This window comes from Mustela nigripes, chromosome 13, assembly GCF_022355385.1.
Source record: "Mustela nigripes isolate SB6536 chromosome 13, MUSNIG.SB6536, whole genome shotgun sequence".
NCBI classification, from domain to species: Eukaryota; Metazoa; Chordata; class Mammalia; order Carnivora; family Mustelidae; genus Mustela; species Mustela nigripes.
This window is the reverse complement of record NC_081569.1, coordinates 78,658,634-78,677,629: the sequence shown is the minus strand read 5'-3', so window position 1 is coordinate 78,677,629 and position 18,996 is coordinate 78,658,634. Positions and strand designations below refer to the sequence as shown.

At 37.1% G+C, this 18,996-nt stretch overlaps 1 protein-coding gene across 2 annotated transcripts in view; it reads left to right on the top strand.

Annotated features, from left to right (window-relative positions):
* The window catches only part of PRKD1 (protein kinase D1), a 332,420-nt gene that overhangs the window by 285,992 nt on the left and 27,432 nt on the right, over nt 1–18,996 (top strand). For both annotated transcript variants that reach the window (XM_059373029.1, XM_059373028.1), the window contains one exon: nt 793–899. In XM_059373029.1, coding sequence (XP_059229012.1) covers nt 793–899 — 107 coding nt within the window. The remainder of the gene's footprint in view (nt 1–792; nt 900–18,996) is intronic.

Here is an 18,996-nt window from a genome sequence, read left to right as displayed (position 1 = left end):
TGATGCGGGACTCAATCCCAGGATTCCAGGATCATGACCTGAGCCAAAGGCAGTCTCTTAACCAACTGAACCACCCAGGCGCCCCAACACTGCTATATTTTATACTAATACAGTGTAGTAGTATAGGAGTCAAGAGCTTGAGGGTGCCTTATAGATTCCCTGGAGGTTTGTTGTGAGGCTTCAGTGGGTTGTAATTTATCTAAAAGACCTGTCTTTGTGATGACAGTGATGATGATGAAGGTTTTTTGAGTTTCTATTATTATCTGGGCACTGAGTGCACTCAAGTATCTTAACTCACCTAAAGGTCACAACAACCCCTCCACTGAAGATGAGGAACCTAAAACTCAGGGTCACCAAGCTAGTAAGTGAGAGCCAAAAACTTTTATTCTTTCCTTTACGACATGCATTAGTTTATCAGGACTTTAAAATTATAATTTCTTAAGGAGAGCATTTTGCTGGAGGTATAAGATTGTGTGTATTAAGTAGCTTGATATCCTGTTTCTAAAACATATATTTTTGTGAGAAAATATCAGGCTGTTGATATGTATAGCTTTTAATGTCCCACTTTTGTGTTCTAAACTGTGGCTAATTTTATAGTACATATTTGATTTAGAATAATGGAGCTAAGAAATGAAATCTTGATGGATATAAGTCATTGCTCGTTAGAAATCCTAATGTATTCAATGAAACATTTTTGTATTTCCCAAAATTGTCCTTGTAAATTCTGGTGTTCTTTAATATAGGTGATATTTAATAACATTATGCTTATATCTTTCCCTTTCTATTTTAAAGGAAAGCATCGTAAAACAGGAAGAGATGTAGCTATTAAAATCATTGACAAATTAAGATTTCCAACCAAACAAGAAAGCCAGCTGCGTAATGAGGTTGCAATTTTACAGGTACTTCTTTGTTTTTCATTTGGAGTCTCTAAAACACTCCCTCAACTTGCACAGAACAAAGAAAAGTTCTCCAGATATCTGTGGTATAGATTTTGGGGGTACACTTTAAAATAACTGGAAAGGCAGCTCAAGCATCAAACTATTGCCTGGGTAGTATCTCTCCAAAGTCTGGGCAGGAGTTGTTCTTTTCTATGTACTTAATTCTGGGTTTTAATATATTATTAATGCTCATTAAATTGGTAATGTTTCAGCATTTGCTCATGGGGGGCATGCTGAGACCATTTTGTTTTACATTATAAATGACCTTGCCTTCATAAACATCCCTCCTTTATGCTGTGATAATTACATGAATTCAGTATGTAACTGTCAGCATATCAGGTAAATGAGTAGTGTATGCCTGAAAATCAGATCGTCTTGGTATTATTAATGTCCTTTTTGTCTCTCACTATAAGCCTTTCCCTTAATACTGAGCATGTTACTTAACTCCTTTCATTAACAGTAATCCCCTTTTCAAGCCAGAATATGCTAGTCAAGGTTATTATGCGGTATATATAATTTTTGTAACCATTAAAACTTTTTCCACAGACTGAAAGGAAATTGAGCAACTGTTTGCTCAATGTAGTTGACCTAGCTATTCAGTCTAGACAATTAGACCATTGATAAATGCCCATATTTTATATAACCACCGTAATTCTCTACTTGTTGTGCAAGCTGGTCATAATTTTTAATTCATAGCTTTATTGAGTAATTTACATTTGAACATGGCCAACAAAGCAAAACAGATTGGATTTCTTCACTTATTGTTTCATTGAACTGCCATTTATTGAATTTCATACAATAAAAAATGGAGAAAGATGCAATTTCTGCCCCAAAGGAGCTCATGTGTACAGACAACCAAAAATAATGCCTGTTACACATAGAAAAATAACACAGAATTTTCTGGGACTCAGAATTTCTAAAGACGGTGTTTTTGTGCTTTTGGACAACTGTGCAACACAGAGAGCTACCACAGTGTTCTCTGTTTTTCTGGGAAAGATGATAACTAGGCTCTGAAGGTGCCACTTACATACATTCATAGTGTAGTGCTTGCTAATCGGTTACCAAAAAAGATTTTTTAGAAAATTCTTAACTTGGCAACATTGAGCTGTAAATGACATCTTGCCAAACCTGGCCCCTGCTCTCCCAGTCTCCACTCCCAAGTGGTGTCCTGAAGGCAGATCCTTTGCAACATACCAACCTCCAGACTGGCATATGTACAGAGGCATTTATTCTTGCTAACCAGACGTGAGAGAGAGAAGCTTCCTGGTTAACATGCTCTGTCATTGTACCTGTTTTTGCAGTGGCATAGAATGCTTGGATAGATGTTGGAGGTCTAATTCTCTGTATCTAAGCCCTGTAATTGGTTCTCCCAAGCCTGTCAGTTGGTATCAGCTGAGGACTCTATAGTGAGATAGAAAAATAAGATATGCCTGAGCCTAAACTGCCTCCCAGCTCCTCTTCTAAAAGAATAGGTGCAATCAGCAACTCAGATACAAGAAACATACATTTGGGAAAATTTTCATTATGGTCTTAAAAAAAAGTTTGTTTGGGTTAAAAGTCAAATTCTGCCCCTTGAGCATGTAAAGAGTTTGACCCGTTCTCATATTATGGCCTGGAATCTCAAAAGTCTTCGCTTATCACTCATCCCCTCTGTCCCTAACCATTCACTTTCTTCATCAAACTCATATTGATAGAGTACCTGTCATCAGCTACGCACTGTCCTGGGTCTAGTGAATACAGTGGGGACAAGACACAAAGATCCTTGTTCTCATGGGTCTTATTTTTTTTTTTTTAAGGTGGTTTTATGAAAGCATGGACAGAAAGAGCTGCCCGTTGCCATGGGTCTTCATTTGAATCACATGGCTATACCTTCAGTCAGATGTTTGCAACGTAACACGTGATTGAAAATTCAACAGAAAAATAAGTTGCAAACATCTGACTGAAGGTATAGCTAAGTGATTCCAATTACTAAGGTTTGGCTTCATTATATGCATATATGGGATTCAGAGGTTCATATTTTGTCATAAAGTTGCCAATTGTTTTAAAATTTGTTCCTCAAAATTAGGGGACTCATCCTATCTCCCAACTGAAACTAATGAAAGAAAATGTTTTAACCCTTTAACCATTGTCTGATTTATCAGCCTCTCAGGAAAGATTATAATTCAATATCCAGAGACAGTGAAGTTCAAGCTCACTTCCTTTGAGTCTTGCTCAAATATACTGTATAAGTACCCTTCTTACCTTATTGAAAGCTACAGTTCACTCAAACCCTCTCCCATCCCTACGCCTCATCCCTCCTACTCTGATCTTTGTTTTTTTCTTCTATAGCACTTATCACCTTGTTCCCTATTACAGAATTTCATTTATTGTATTTGTTGTGTATTTCCCCATCCCCAGCCCCTTCACAAGAATATACACTTCGGGAGTGGGGGTAGATATCATTCTTTTGTTTACTGATATATCCCAAATACCAGAAATTGTTCCTGGCATATATCAGATGTTTAGCAAATATTTGTTGAATTAAAATTGTACAGAAACACCATCCTGTCACATAAAATGGCCTACTAGTATCCAACCAGGTAGCAGAAGTGTAGTCTGCATTTGCTACTAATGGTTAATTGGTTGATTGGTTAGTTAAGAAGGATTAACTATGGTTAATGGGTTAGTTCTTTGAAAGCCCTCCATTGCCTCATTTTCTATTTCTTATCAAAAGTAAGAATTCATCTTTTAGGACCTGAAAACACAAAGTGGTAACAGGGATGGAGAGTGGAGGTTAGAATTCTGACTCACTAACTTACATGTTCAGCAAAAGTACCATGATTGAAGTCAACTAGATGATGAGCAAGGTTTTGTTTTTTTTTTTTTTACTACTCTTGAGAACAGAATCTGTCCCTCTGAATATAAAAGTGATTCCTAGAAACATTTGGTATCCTCTGCCTTGTGGTCCCTTACTTACAAAAGCTGGAGTCCTAGTTTATGGCTGTGCCTGGAGTTTCACGAGTTCTACCCTGTCCTCTTCCTCCTGGTTCTCCAGAAGCGGCCATATGACCTGAAGTGACTAATGGCAGAAGTCCTTGCTCATAAAGCTCTCCTAGTCCTCTGGTCAAATTCTGATTTGTTTCTGTTATTTGTAGAAAAGTACCTTTGCTTATGGAGGGCTTCAGAATTGTGTAAATAAGGAATATGTGAAACAGTAGAATTCTTTCTTTGTCCTTTTTCTCTTTGCTATATAACCCAGGTCAGGGCTTTCCAAAATCTGATTCAGTCATTACAAAACTAAGCTCTGCAGATATTTTTGAGTAGTTGAAAAATTAAGGCAAGTGTGAATCTTATGGCATAGCTTACTTTTATCATTTAGAATAGCCTGTTTTCATTAGATGTAAATACCTCATTATTATTATGTTTCAGTAGAATGTTAATTAATGTAGATGTTAAATATTTCATAAAATCCTCAAGGAATCCTACTTGTGTTATTATTTTAAAAGTTGTGTCTTGATTTAAAAAAAGGTAGCAAATTTGAATTTTTTTTTTTCTATTCATGTCAGCAAAGTAAGAATAAGAAGATTGTTGTTTTATGATTAGGGATATCACAGAAAACTGATGTTTTACAAGGAGATGGCAACTCTATCTTACAAAACTTAGAAATTTAAACTTTAAATAATATTGGTAGATCTAATATACTTTCCTAACACAGACTTGTTTGGTCAGAATTACAACACGAGCAGTTCTGTTTACAATGTGTGAATGCATTTTGGATTTTAAAAAGAACTGAATATAGAATACACAATATAGAAAAAAATACAGAAGAATTTTATAAGCCGTAAACTAAATGGATCCCCTTACACTTACCTCCAAAATTACCTCTATTAGTCCAGTTTTTCTGTTGTGAGGCACTCCTCTTCCCATTCAAGTCCCTCTTCACTCAAAAGCAAAGCAGTAGCAACAATCAAATATGGTCTCGATTGTCCAGGCTGCCCTGCACAGGGGCATCCAGTTCTCCCTTCCATACACTTTAGGTGTGCGCTCTCTTCGTCTTTCCATTCTTGTTCGTACACTCCCTTGTCTTTGGTTTCCACACCTTTCTTAAAGGAAATGCAAGGTCCTTTTGCCATCCCCTTGTTTCCTCCTTCTGTCCACCTAGCACCCTTTGGCTTTTTTCAGTTTTTATCCAACTTGACGAATCTCAGTCCTCGTGAGGCATTGGTCGCTTTGTTTCTCCCGCATTTACAAGATCCCTTTTCTCCTTCCCTGCTAGTTCCTCCAGCCTTCTTCCTGAACTTCTCCTTTCTTTTAGCAAACTGGCCTATGTTAATGTGGGACTCATTCCCAGAGTGAGGTCTTCCACTTTTTTTTTTTTTTAAGATTTATTTATTTATTTATTTGACAGACAGAGATCACAAGCAGTCAGAGAGGCAGGCAGAGAGAGAGGAGGAAGCAGGCTCACTGCTGTGCAGAGAGCCCTATGTGGGGCTCGATCCCAGGACTCTGAGATCATGACCTGAGCCGAAGGCAGTGGTTTAACCCACTGAGTCACCGAGGCGCCCCTAGGTCTTCCACTTTAAAGGCATCTTCCCTCATCCCTTCCCAGGTCATTCCTTAATTTATCTTGGAGGCGCTTGAGTCTCATAGTTTTGACGTTAGGACCTCTCCACTTTGCTGGGCAATTCTCAGCCCATACCAGCCAACCCAAAACCAAAGACATGAGGATGTCTTTCCCTGCAAGATACTCTCTCCCTAATTTTGTTTTGCTTTCATTCTTCCAATTGCTAAGGCAAGAACCCTCCTCCTCAATTAATAAAAATATAAAGTCAATCAACGATATCTGCTTTAAGTAATAAGTACTTTCTTGCTTCATTCATACAAGACGATGTACCGAGCCTCTGGGCCATGTAAAAATGAATGAAACCTTTCAAGACGTTTATCATCTATCTGGGCAGTCAGGTACAAGTAACTACAAGTCAGGATAGTTATGGAAGAATAGTGAAAGGAATCATGGATTATGACTGAGGCCAGGATGCTGGAATCAGTTCCAAGAGAAATATGGCATTGGTGAAGTCTTGAAAGATTCATGGGTTTTGATAACCAAAGAAATGTTGGAAAGAATTATTAGGCTGAGGGGCTACCTTAGTAAAATAAATATTCTATGAAAAATGAGTAGAAAAAATTTAGATCATTTTAGAAGAGTAGCTTTCAAACATTTTCTGCATTTTTTCTTCAAAAAGAATTCTGAAAAACTTTGTACCTTGTACCTGGGTTGTATATTTTTAAGATGACAACTAGAACTATTTTCTCACTTAAAGAGTTTTAATTTTGTACTATATTAAAAATACTAATATTTTAAAATAAAGCCATTATATCACTCCTTTCCAAGTGTGCATTTGAATCTAATTGTCATAGACATTTGATATACTTAACCATTTAAGAAAATATATGAATGGGCTCTTCTTTAACAATATGATTCACAATATTCCTTGTTTTCTTTGAATATATTACACATTTCCCGCAAAATTGTGTTCTAATGTAATGTGTTTTTATACTTGAAAGCCTTTTATTGGTCCCCTTTCCTAATTATTTACAGTAAAAAAAGTATATATTTTAAATTTCTTGATTATAACACTTTAATAAGTGTTTAAAACATTCTTTTGAGTTCAGCTATCATTACAATTATTAATAAAAACTTTATCCTTAAAATTTTATCTATACTTATTAAACATAAAAAATACAATGTTACTGAAAATACACTATTGAGATTGATTTTTTTAATTTAGTTCATAAATTGGCGTGTGAATATTACTTGTTTGAATTAGAATTCAGCAACCATTTTCTTTCTTTTTTAAAAACAATAGGAGCCATGCAACTGATTTCTGTGCATTGATTTTATATCCTGACACTTTACTGAATTCCTGTATAAGTTCTAGCAGTTTTGGAGTGCATTCTTTTGGGTTTTCCACATATAGTATCATATCATCTGCGAAGAGTGATAATTTGACTTCTTCTTTGCCGATTTGGATGCCTTTAATTTCCTTTTGTTGTCTGATTGCTGAGGCTAGGACCTCTAGTACGATGTTGAATAGCAGTGGTGATAATGGACATCCCTGCCGTGTTCCTGACCTTAGCGGAAAAGCTTTCAGTTTTTCTCCATTGAGAATGATATTTGCGGTGGGTTTTTCATAGATGGCTTTGATGATATTGAGGTATGTGCCCTCTATCCCTACACTTTGAAGAGTTTTGATCAGGAAGGGATGTTGTACTTTGTCAAATGCTTTTTCAGCATCTATTGAGAGTATCATATGGTTCTTGTTCTTACTTTTATTGATGTGTTGTATCACATTGACTGATTTGCGGATGTTGAACCAACCTTGCAGCCCTGGAATAAATCCCACTTGGTCGTGGTGAATAATCTTTTTAATGTACTGTTGAATCCTATTGGCTAGTATTTTGTTGAGTATTTTCGCATCTGTGTTCATCAAGGATATCGGTCTATAGCTCTCTTTTTTGGTGGGATCCTTGTCTGGTTTTGGGATCAAGGTGATGCTGGCCTCATAAAATGAGTTTGGAAGTTTTCCTTCCATTTCTATTTTTTGGAACAGTTTCAGGAGAATAGGAATTAGTTCTTCTTTAAATGTTTGGTAGAATTCCCCCGGGAAGCCGTCTGGCCCTGGGCTTTTGTTTGTTTGGAGATTTTTAATGACTGTTTCAATCTCCTTACTGGTTATGGGTCTGTTCAGGCTTTCTATTTCTTCCTGGTTCAGTTGTGGTAGTTTATATGTTTCTAGGAATGCATCCATTTCTTCCAGATTGTCAAATTTATTGCCGTAGAGTTGCTCATAGTTGCATTTCTCTACACCAACAGCAAGACAGAAGAAAGAGATATTAAGGAGTCAATCCCATTTACAATTGCATCCAAAACCATAAGATACCTAGGAATAAACCTAACCAAAGAGACACAGAATCTATACTCAGAAAACTATAAAGTACTCATGAAAGAAATTGAGGAAGACACAAAGAAATGGAAAAATGTTCCATGCTCCTGGATTGGAAGAATAAATATTGTGAAAATGTCTATGCTACCTAAAGCAATCTACACATTTAATGCAATTCCTATCAAAGTACCATCCATCTTTTTCAAAGAAATGGAACAAATAATTCTAAAATTTATATGGAACCAGAAAAGACCTCGAATAGCCAAAGGGATATTGAAAAAGAAAGCCAACGTTGGTGGCATCACAATTCCGGACTTCAAGCTCTATTACAAAGCTGTCATCATCAAGACAGCATGGTACTGGCACAAAAACAGACACATAGATCAATGGAACAGAATAGAGAGCCCAGAAATAGACCCTCAACTCTACAGTCAACTAATCTTCGACAAAGCAGGAAAGAATGTCCAATGGAAAAAAGACAGCCTCTTCAATAAATGGTGCTGGGAAAATTGGACAGCCACATGCAGAAAAATGAAATTGGACCATTTCCTTACACCACACACAAAAATAGACTCAAAATGGATGAAGGACCTCAATGTACGAAAGGAATCCATCAAAATCCTTGAGAACACGGGCAGCAACCTCTTCGACCTCTGCCGCAGCAACATCTTCCTAGGAACAACGCAAAAGGCAAGGGAAGCAAGGGAAAAAATGAACTACTGGGATTTCATCAAGATCAAAAGCTTTTGCACAGCAAAGGAAACAGTTAACAAAATCAAAAGACAACTGACAGAATGGGAGAAGATATTTGCAAACGACATATCAGATAAAGGACTAGTGTCCAGAATCTATAAAGAACTTAGCAAACTCAACACCCAAAGAACAAATAATCCAATCAAGAAATGGGCAGAAGACATGAACAGACATTCTGCAAAGAAGACATCCAGATGGCCAACAGACACATGAAAAAGTGCTCCATATCACTCGGCATCAGGGAAATACAAATCAAAACCACAATGAGATATCACCTCACACCAGTCAGAATGGCTAAAATCAACAAGTCAGGAAATGACAGATGCTGGCGAGGATGCGGAGAAAGGGGAACCCTCCTACACTGTTGGTGGGAATGCAAGCTGGTGCAGCCACTCTGGAAAACAGCATGGAGGTTCCTCAAAATGTTGAAAATAGAACTGCCCTATGACCCAGCAATTGCACTATTGGGTATTTACCCTAAAGATACAAATGTAGTGATCCAAAGGGACACATGCACCCGAATGTTTATAGCAGCAATGTCCACAATAGCCAAACTATGGAAAGAACCTAGATGTCCATCAACAGATGAATGGATCAAGAAGATGTGGTATATATACACAATGGAATACTATGCAGCCATCAAAAGAAATGAAATCTTGCCATTTGCAACAACATGGATGGAACTAGAGCGTATCATGCTTAGCGAAATAAGTCAAGCAGAGAAAGACAACTATCATATGATCTCCCTGATATGAGGAAGTGGTGATGCAACATGGAGGCTTAAGTGGGTAGAAGAATAAATGAAACAAGATGGGATTGGGAGGGAGACAAACCATAAGTGACTCTTAATCTCACAAAACAAACTGAGGGTTGCCGGGGGGAGGGGGTTTGGGAGAAGGGGGTGGGATTATGGACATTGGGGAGGGTATGTGATTTGGTGAGTGCTGTGAAGTGTGTAAACCTGGTGATTCACAGACCTGTACCCCTGGGGATAAAAATATATGTTTATAAAAATAAAAAATTAAAAAAAAAATAAAATAAAATAAAAAAATAAAAACAATAGGAGCCAAGTTAAAAGTCCAAACAAACAAAAACAGTCATTTATCTTCAGAAACTCATTCAGCCCTCTCTCTGCTAATAAATCTATTAAATCTCTAATTTTGATGAAAGCGTGAATTATAAACTAAGTTACAGATGAAATGATTTCCATGTTAGAATCATTCATTTCAGACTGGCACAGTATTTCAAATTTTCTTTTTCTCCCCATGGCAAGGCATTCTAGTAATATTTGGAGTAAGAAGCATCCGTAGAAAGTAAGAAAAATTATTATGAAAGGAAACATGGGGATGGAGAATTTGAGAACTACACAGATATTTTCAGCTCTGTATTAGCAGTTATTTGTAGACTGGTCTGATTCGTTCATTCATTCCTCATATATTATTGAGTGCCCACCATGTTCCAGGCAGTAAGGTACAGATATAAACAAAACAGATTTTCTTGAAACTATATAAACAAAACAGATTTTCCTAAAACTATGCTCTGTTCACATATCTCATAGAAATCTTTCTGTTCCCCAAGAGTATGCCTACTTGGTTAGGAGACTGCTTGTGGTGGGACATAGTGTGCAGTAAGACCAGGAAATGGCTTTCATGTGAGTTCATAGAGAACCTTAGATATTGTGCCAAGTTGATTGGATTGTATTATGCTTGGGTAATTGTAAATTATTGAAATGTTTTGAAAAAATGTTATGATCAAATTAGCATCTGGAGATGGCATATTATAGAGAAAAATGTCTAAAGGCAAAAAAAAACCTTGTTGGAGACTATTTGCTATTTTCAGCTGGTAGTGACAAAGTACCCCTGTTCCTCTTCTTTCTTGCTATGTTGTTGTCTTGGCTTCATCCTTAACATTTCTGTTGGCACTAGTCTAGACCATACTTTTTTTCTTTTTTTTTTTTTAGATATTATTTACTTATTTATCAGAGAGAGAGAGAACAGGAGGAGTGGCAGGCAGAGGGAGAAGCAGGCTTCTCACTGAAAAAGGAACCCAGTGTGGGACTCAATCCCAGGACCCTGGGATCATGACCTGAGCTGAAGGCAGACACTTAACCAGCTGACCCACCTAGGCATCCCTTGACCAGACTTTTAAATTCATGACTTGGGCGCCTGGGTGGCTCAGTGGGTTAAGCCGCTGCCTTCGGCTCCAGTCATGATCTCAGGGTCCTGGGATTGAGTCCCACATCGGGCTCTCTGTTCGGCAGGGAGCCTGCTTCCTCCTCTTTCTCTCTGCCTGCCTCTCTTCCTCCTTGTGATCTCTCTCTGTCAAATAAATAAATAAAATCTTTAAAAAATAATAATAATAAATTCATGACTTGATTACTGCAATGGGTGATATTCTGATAGTTTGGTTCCCCACTCCCCTGACCCCACTCTCATCATCTTGCTAACCCTGCCTTTTCCCCTGGTCCATCCTGAAGATCATAGTCAGATGAGTTTTTAGTGGGTTTCCATCCTGTCCCTCCCTAGCTTAGTTTTCTTATTTCATCAAATCCATTTTTAGCATTGTGCATTAATCATGCTGGACCTTATCACTCCTGTTCAACTGAGTCCTTCATTTCTCTTCAAGTCACTGTTCTTTTCATACTCTTAACCTCTGGCCATTGGTCAGCTTTTAATTCCAAGCCTGGATGCCCATCTTGGTTTCCTTTGTTTATCCACCTTTGATTGATCTTTGAGATGTATCAATCCTTTCTGACTGTATTATGCGCTCTTCCATATCTCCTGTTTACATATGGTTTCTAGTCTTCATATAAAGCAGTACTACTTATCAAATACTTCTTATTTCATAATTAGATTATAAAAAATATGAAGGTCTCAGCAACACCTCGTTCAGTTTCCACAATGCCTAGCATAGTTGTAAAAACATTACAAGTAATAGGTTAACGTTTGACAAAATTGTCTTAAATAACATACTGTACTAAACTTTCAGGGACTTTGTTATAAAACTTTTTGCATGAATCATTAAATTTTAGGCTCTAATTAGAAAATTGTGGTATTTGATGAGGGGCAAGAGTTTGTAGAATAGCTGTTAATTGTTCCATATGTTACAGGCTGTCTCAAAAGCTGGATCCTGGGTGGGGGAAATTGGGCTTTGGGTGCAAAAGAAGTCAGAGAATATGTCAGGGCAATACCTTTAAAGACAGAGGAACCTCAAAATCGAGAGGGGATTTGGTAACATCCCACCACTACAATGTGGTGGTGGTACATGGGTTTAGAAATAGAATGAGCTGTATGGGAAGTCCTGCCAGTCAGGAAAATAAGGAGTCATCAAGGCAGCTTGTCAAGATGGATGTCATAACAGGCAGAGGGAGCACTGAGAAGAGTGACCAGAGGCAGCATTCAGAAAACCAGACAATATGCCGAGATGGGTTGTGAGATCACAGTGAGGAGGCTTAAGTGGCACAGCACCTGAAGCACCCCTGTTAGGACCCCAGTCCTAAATGGATTTGAGTCCACAGAAAAAATTAAAGCGATGTGTAAGACAGCATTTAAAGAACATGAGTGCTGGAATCAGATGCCTGGTTTCAAAGCTCAGACTTTTAATTTAAGAGTTCTTGGGAGCTTGGATAAGTTACTTGCACTGTCTAAGCCTCAGTTTCCTTCTCGGGAAAACCTCGTAGAGATGTTGTGAGACTCAGATGTGATAATTTTGTGAAACTCTTATCAGTGCCTGGCAGATAGGAAAGGTTACATACTTACTAAAGTAGTATTAGTATTGCCACACTAGGTTGTAAAGTGTATCTTCTAGAAACCAGTTCCAATAACTTGCTGGTGAATTCCCTAAGTAGAGAACCTTGAAACACATTGTTTCATCATAACAAAGAACATGGTTGACTCAAAGCCTAGACTCATGCTGAAACATACCTTAACATATGCCTGGCCCCTGAAGGGCCTTAGTAAATATTTATTGAATAAATTATGTCACCTTGAAGAAGCCCAGGGAATACAGAATTGCAGAGCATGCCAATAAGATAATAAACAATTCCTTATCATTTGTCTAAAAATATGGCAATTTGTCTTCATTGAGCAAGATGAAATATATATATATATGTATATATATATATATATATATCTTTTTAAGATTTTATTTATTTATTTGACAGAGGGATAGAGAGAGTGCAGAAGTAAGCAGAACAGCGGGCAGAGGGAAAGAGAGAAGCAGGTTCTCCGCTAAGCAGGGAGCCTGATGCGGAGCTCAATCCCAGGACTCTGGCACCATGACCTGAGCCGAAGGCAGCCACTTAACCAACTGAGCCACCCAGGTGCCCCAGAAATATATATCTTATAAGTAAATAGCTTTGTTCTCTTAGTCTAGAAAGATGATCAGGAGGTGGAGAAGAAATGATCATGATAGAAAAGCAGAGAATAATATTGCTAAGTGTGAGTGGGAAAATGAAAATTTTGCAAACTGGTGATTTTTTTTTTTTTTTCAGAAAAATCATGAAGGAGCCAATTTTTCTTTCTCTAGAGAACAATTTGCAAAATTTGATTTTTTCTTTAAGTGTGTAGGGAAAGGTTAGTTTATACTTCTGTCAATTCATTTGTTTGTTTATTATATTTCTTCAAATATTTCCTTGTATTTTATTGCATGAACAATTTTCATGAAATTGTTTCTTCAAATAAGACATGTTTTGCAGCTCTAAGGTAATCTTGTTATCTTCTGCATGTTCCAAAAAATGAAGCCCAATGATTAGGTTTTTACGTATCTAAAATAGAGGCAAAAAAGAAACAAACATCTATTATAGGAAAATGAAAAGGAACTTAGAAATTTTTCCAAATAGATATTCTGTTCAGTAAGAAGTTAGTCGTGGTGAAAACTTAGTGTCAGAAAGCCAGGTTCCAAGTCAAAACTATTCCCTTTTGGGGATTGGGGGTGGAATCATTTTAAACTTTGCTTTCCTTAATTAGGAGCTGGCGTTCATCTGACTTGCTGTACTTGGTTTGCAAAAATGCTTTGGAGAACTAACTAAATTAAATAATATATAAAGTGTTTTTAAAATCAGTGTTTCCCATGATATTTTTGGAAGAACACTAGTCTTGAGTTTCTTCATGGAAGGGGATGGGAGTCAAGTTTCCCTCATTAGACAGTTTAGAAAATGCTATCTATGATATCCATGTCTTGAAGGTGAATACAGTCTTTTCACTTATAAAAGCCCCATAATTAGGAACCTATTTAATTTTGAGAATATGCCAATTAAACACGTTTTGCCTTAGAATGCTTACACAAATGTGAAATATCACCAACTGACCTTTTTGCACATAAGGTCTATCTTCTATTCCTGTCCAGTAGACCCTATATACTCGCTCCACTTCCCATTATCTGATATATAAGACATCAGAAGGATTATGTATCTGCACAGATCATTTAACGGCATAATAGAATGTTATACTTTCTGGAGTGCTGGCATCTAAATATAGAAGCTGGGCTACAGAGATATGATTTGTTAAAAATTACACTTTAAATCTAACACCAAGACTAGATGGGATTTATGCATTCATGTCTCTAGCCAGATAGATTAACAGGAAATAAAAAAAGTATTCCAGATGTGTCTCCATTGCTATGCATTTGATAGCAGATTGGGGAAAAAAAATCCAGATATTTGAGATATTTGAGCTGTTTTTCAGCTTTTATATACAATAAGCACATCTAGATTTACAAATTCCAATTTTTCTATTTTAACAACCATACTTTAAATCTTGCCTTTCTCCAAAACACAAACTGAGTAATAGGATGGAAGAAGGGGGGGGTCATATTTTATGGGTGAAATGTTACTAACACTGATTTTTTTTGAAGGTATTGATCAGTCGTTGATTTTCTGTCTTTGAATTCTTTGTTGTTGGCTCTCAAATATCAACACTTTTTTACCTAGTCAACTTGAAATTCTGGACTTAGTTAGGGATCAAGGGGTAGGCTCCAGAATACGGACAAGATTCTGTCTACTGACGGCCTGTCCCAAGTTTTCCTGATAGAAATCACTCTTTCTCCCCCCAAAATTACAGTATCAAATTCACCCACATATAAACATTAATTTCAGTGGAACCTCAGCGTATCAGTCCAGAAGACAGACTTAGAACATCTAGATTTGGTTGTATTTTTTTTTTGTTTTTTGGTTTTTTTTTTAAATCTTCCATGTACCTCTAATTTGAAGGATTCTTGGTGATGGATGGAAAATATCACGTATCTTTGTACTATTGCTACCTGATAAGAAGTCAAAAAAAGTTTGAAACAGTATAAGAGAAGATGACAGAAGGGTTTTTGTTTTTTTTTTAAGTATTGTTTTATATATACTCCCTCCCAGTCCCCGTCCCCCGCCCTTAGCTGCTTCGATTATAGGGAAAGGAGAAGACTCATTATATTTATCATGTGTTTGCAGCAACCCTGGAATCCAAAGCTAGACTGAAGCTTTTCCAGATTTGATAAAGAGAAGAATGACTCAGAGATGTGTGGATAGGCTTATGGGTATACATGAATACAAAATCATGCATCAGACCTCAGCTGATTTTCTTGCTGTGCAAATATTGAATTGGTCCTTTTTCTTTTTCTTTTCTTTTTATTTCTTGGGCCAGTGTTACTTAATAGAATCCCTAAGACTTAAAGCTCTTTAAGATGTTGTTGTCAACTGTTCGTTACAAGCTAGCCACCTGCAAGTTGACTGTTTTGAGAACCAGGCAAGATACAGGCGTATCTCTTGTTTTTCGCAGTTAATGAAGAGGCTTCAACTTACGGTTTTTCTCACAAAATTTTACTATATGAAACTGGCATTAATCTGTGCTAACTACTGCTACAACTAAAGCAAATTACGTTCCAGTTGTGATGGATGGTATGAGCAGACAGACAACTCTTACCAAAACTTGTATGAAGGTCTCTGAGTTCCGAGAATCCAGTTGGTTACATTGATTGTGGCCCCATTGATCTAAATGTCAGCCAGTGACATCTGTATACAGGAGGATGGATTGTTCTATCAGGTCTTGTGGCTGAAGTAATATTGTGTGCATTTATTCCTCTGACATGTTAGTTTTATTTTGTTCTAGGTTATTATGAATGTACCTTTGCAAAAGTTTGCAGATGAAGTTTGCAAAAAATGCTAAAAGATAACTACTTACAGTAGGAGCTCATTTAAACTGTAAACCTTCTGCCAGCTGAGCATGAAATGGGCACACATTTACACACAACAACCAGGTGATCTCATTCTCACCTGAGGCCAGGAGGGCCTTCACCTAGGGTGACACAGCCCTCAGTTCGTTGACCTCAGAGCAGATGCATCTCTGCCATCACTGATGTCTAAGATCACAGTGAGGGGAAGGATGGTGGTGGATACACTAGAAGGTGCAAGTTTGTGGCAGTTCACACTTACCCTTAGCCTCTGTTAGATGAAAAGCAAAAGGAAAACTTCTTTGCTGCCACTTACTGTAAACTCTCAGGTACCAAACTAGAGAGAAAAATGTGATCCAGATCTTTTTAAAATCACCGAAAATCTGCCTAATAATAATATCAGTTAACTTTTACTATGTACCAGGCATCATTTCAAGTATTTTATACACATTAAATAATTAAGTCCTAGTCACATTTCCGATTTAGGCACATTATTCTTATGCCATTTTACACACAAAGAAATGGAAGTCAAAAGCTGGGAAATGCAGAGCTCCAATACACTCTGGCAGTCTGTCTCCAAGGACTGTACTCCTAAAATTATGTTCCACACCTTGAGACTTTCCTTGTAGTCATGCCTGCTCCTGGCTAAAGCAAAAATGGAGAAAGAGAAGGGAGTCCAAAAGTCTTCACTACAACAAGAAGGCGGACGTGCATTGACCCTTATTATCTGAAAAGTCCATTTTAATTGCATTATTTCTCATCCTCAGGACAGTAATGAAATCCTAAGAAATTTGGTTTTCATAACTCATGTATCCAGAGGGAGTAGAGGTTGGCATGGAGGAAAAGGGTTAATTTAAAAGGAACGTCGTGATGGTGGCCTTCAGCTGCTGCTCCTTTGCTTCTCTCTTGCTGATGACTCTTGCCTAGTGGCCTTTGAGAATTAGCTGAAACTATGAATATCTCCTTATTGAGAATTAGATATAAAATAAATACAAGTCACCCAAGTAGCAGGAAAATTATGGGTTTCTTCCTACCAAAGATGCTGAGGTCTTTACCTGAGCAGTGACCAAAATTTGTATATTTTGAAGGAGTGAATGTCTTTGTCATTCCCTTGAGACTTCAGAAAATCACTTTTCAACTCACACCAGTGGTGGCATCTGTTATATTAGTCATTAGGGGATGAACTCTGAAACTTTCAGAGACCAGGTGGTTGTTAGAAATGAGAGGAAAGGGAATGTTTAGGGTGACTCAGGTTTCTTTCTTTCTTTCTTTCTTTCTTTTAACCTACAGCATTTTATTTTATTTTAAAATTTTTATTTATTTATTTGACAGACGGAGATCACAAGTAGGTAGACAAGCAGGAAGGGAGAGAGAGAGAGGAAGGGAAGCAAGCTCTCAGCTGAGCAGAGAGCCTGATGTGGGGCTCCATCCCAGGATTCCGGGATCATGACCTGAGCTGAAGGCAGAGGCTTTAACCCACTGAGCCACCCCGGCACCCACCAGGCACCCCGTGACTCAGGTTTCTGACCTAGATGGCAGGCCATTTACCAAGAGAGGAAACACCAGAAGAGTAAGTTTGGATGGAAAGACACTGATCCCATTGTTGGCATCATTCATTTACATGAACAAACCTAAAAGACACTTGGATAAAAGATTCTGGAATTTAGGGGAGAGAGCTGAGCTTCCCTTACCATTTTGTTTACTAGGTTTACTGAGTTTTCTTATAATCATCCGCTTTCTACATTCACGTTTATAGCATCTCTCTGGGAATTATATGCTATTTCCCCTTTATAAGACATCAAAAGATGGTGATTTCAAGGGGCCTTAAATGAAGTATGGATTGAAAAAGAATGCGATTGGAAAATGGATAAGAAAGTGTGCTCTTCTCTCAACCCTGGCAAACGGGCAGTAATGAGAATTAACAAAGCCATTGCCACAGTGCTTTACTTCTGAGAAAGGCACCTCACGTCCCCACCAATACCACTGTGTAATAGCACATGCTTCCTTCTGTTTGGCATGCCATTTATAATTTAGACCTTGTACTCATCACTGATTATACCGATTATATCTCTCTGTCTCATTATGAACTAAATCATTCAGATGTTTGATAGGAAAGTAGGCAGAAGTCCCCATATTAAGGCTGTATTACTCCTAAATAACTTGTTAAAAAGATAAGTTGATTCTAATTCTCCCCTTTCCTCCCTCTCATATGTTTGAATATAATAATCCTGAAGGCAGGATAAAGAAGGGGAAAACATGATACCTTTAACTTATCACAGCTAAATATTTGGAATGAATACTCAACTTCAGAGTTGAATATTAAAATAAAGCAACACTATTAGAATTAAATAATATAAGTACTAAGGAAATATTGCTTAACATGAATCCAAAAAAATATAGAATAGAATGTATGCATACACTAAAAATGTTAGTTAGTTAAATCCTTCTTTTTTTTTAAGATAAAATATCGTAACTTTTATAAAAACTTTTGCTTTTAGTGATGAATTTCCATTGATTACATAGGAATTTTCTAGGCAGGTTGAATCAGGAAAATTTTTGTCTTGATCTCCAAATGGTATTTCCTCCAGACTTCGGAATAATTTATATTCACCCCATGGATATGTCATCAATCTGTTAAGTGTGAATGGACACTATTCTTTCCTGTACTTGACCAAATGTTTCATTTCCTGAAAATTAAGTTACTTAAATGCAACAAACAGATGGCCAGAGAGTCCAGTAGTAGATTATTCTGCCATGAAATTTATTATCTGAATTCCTGAGGTAGGCCTGAGCAGTTAGCACAATTCTTTCTGAACACCAGTCTGCCATAGTGTTTTGGTCATCAAGACACTTTTAAGTTAATTCAGTTACTTTGGACATTAGTAGGAAAAATTGAGAAGCTATTTCATATTTTATATAGAAGAGTAAAATTGTGAATAAGTGACATGGACTACTTGGGTTGAAGCTTATCTCAGAGTTACCCTTAAGGAATTAAAAAGGTGATATGAATTGTAATAGAATATAATGCCTTGAATTTTTTTTTTTTTAATTTCCAATCTCCAAATATTATCTTCTCTAGAGTGGAGAAGTATTCATCAGTATAGTATGGAGGATGTGGATAAATAAGGCATGATTCTTTCTATTCTCTTTTCTTACTGCCAAATACAAAAACAAGTTTGGTCATTTGGTTCAATGCAAAAAATATAGCTTATGAGTGAGCATCTATGATG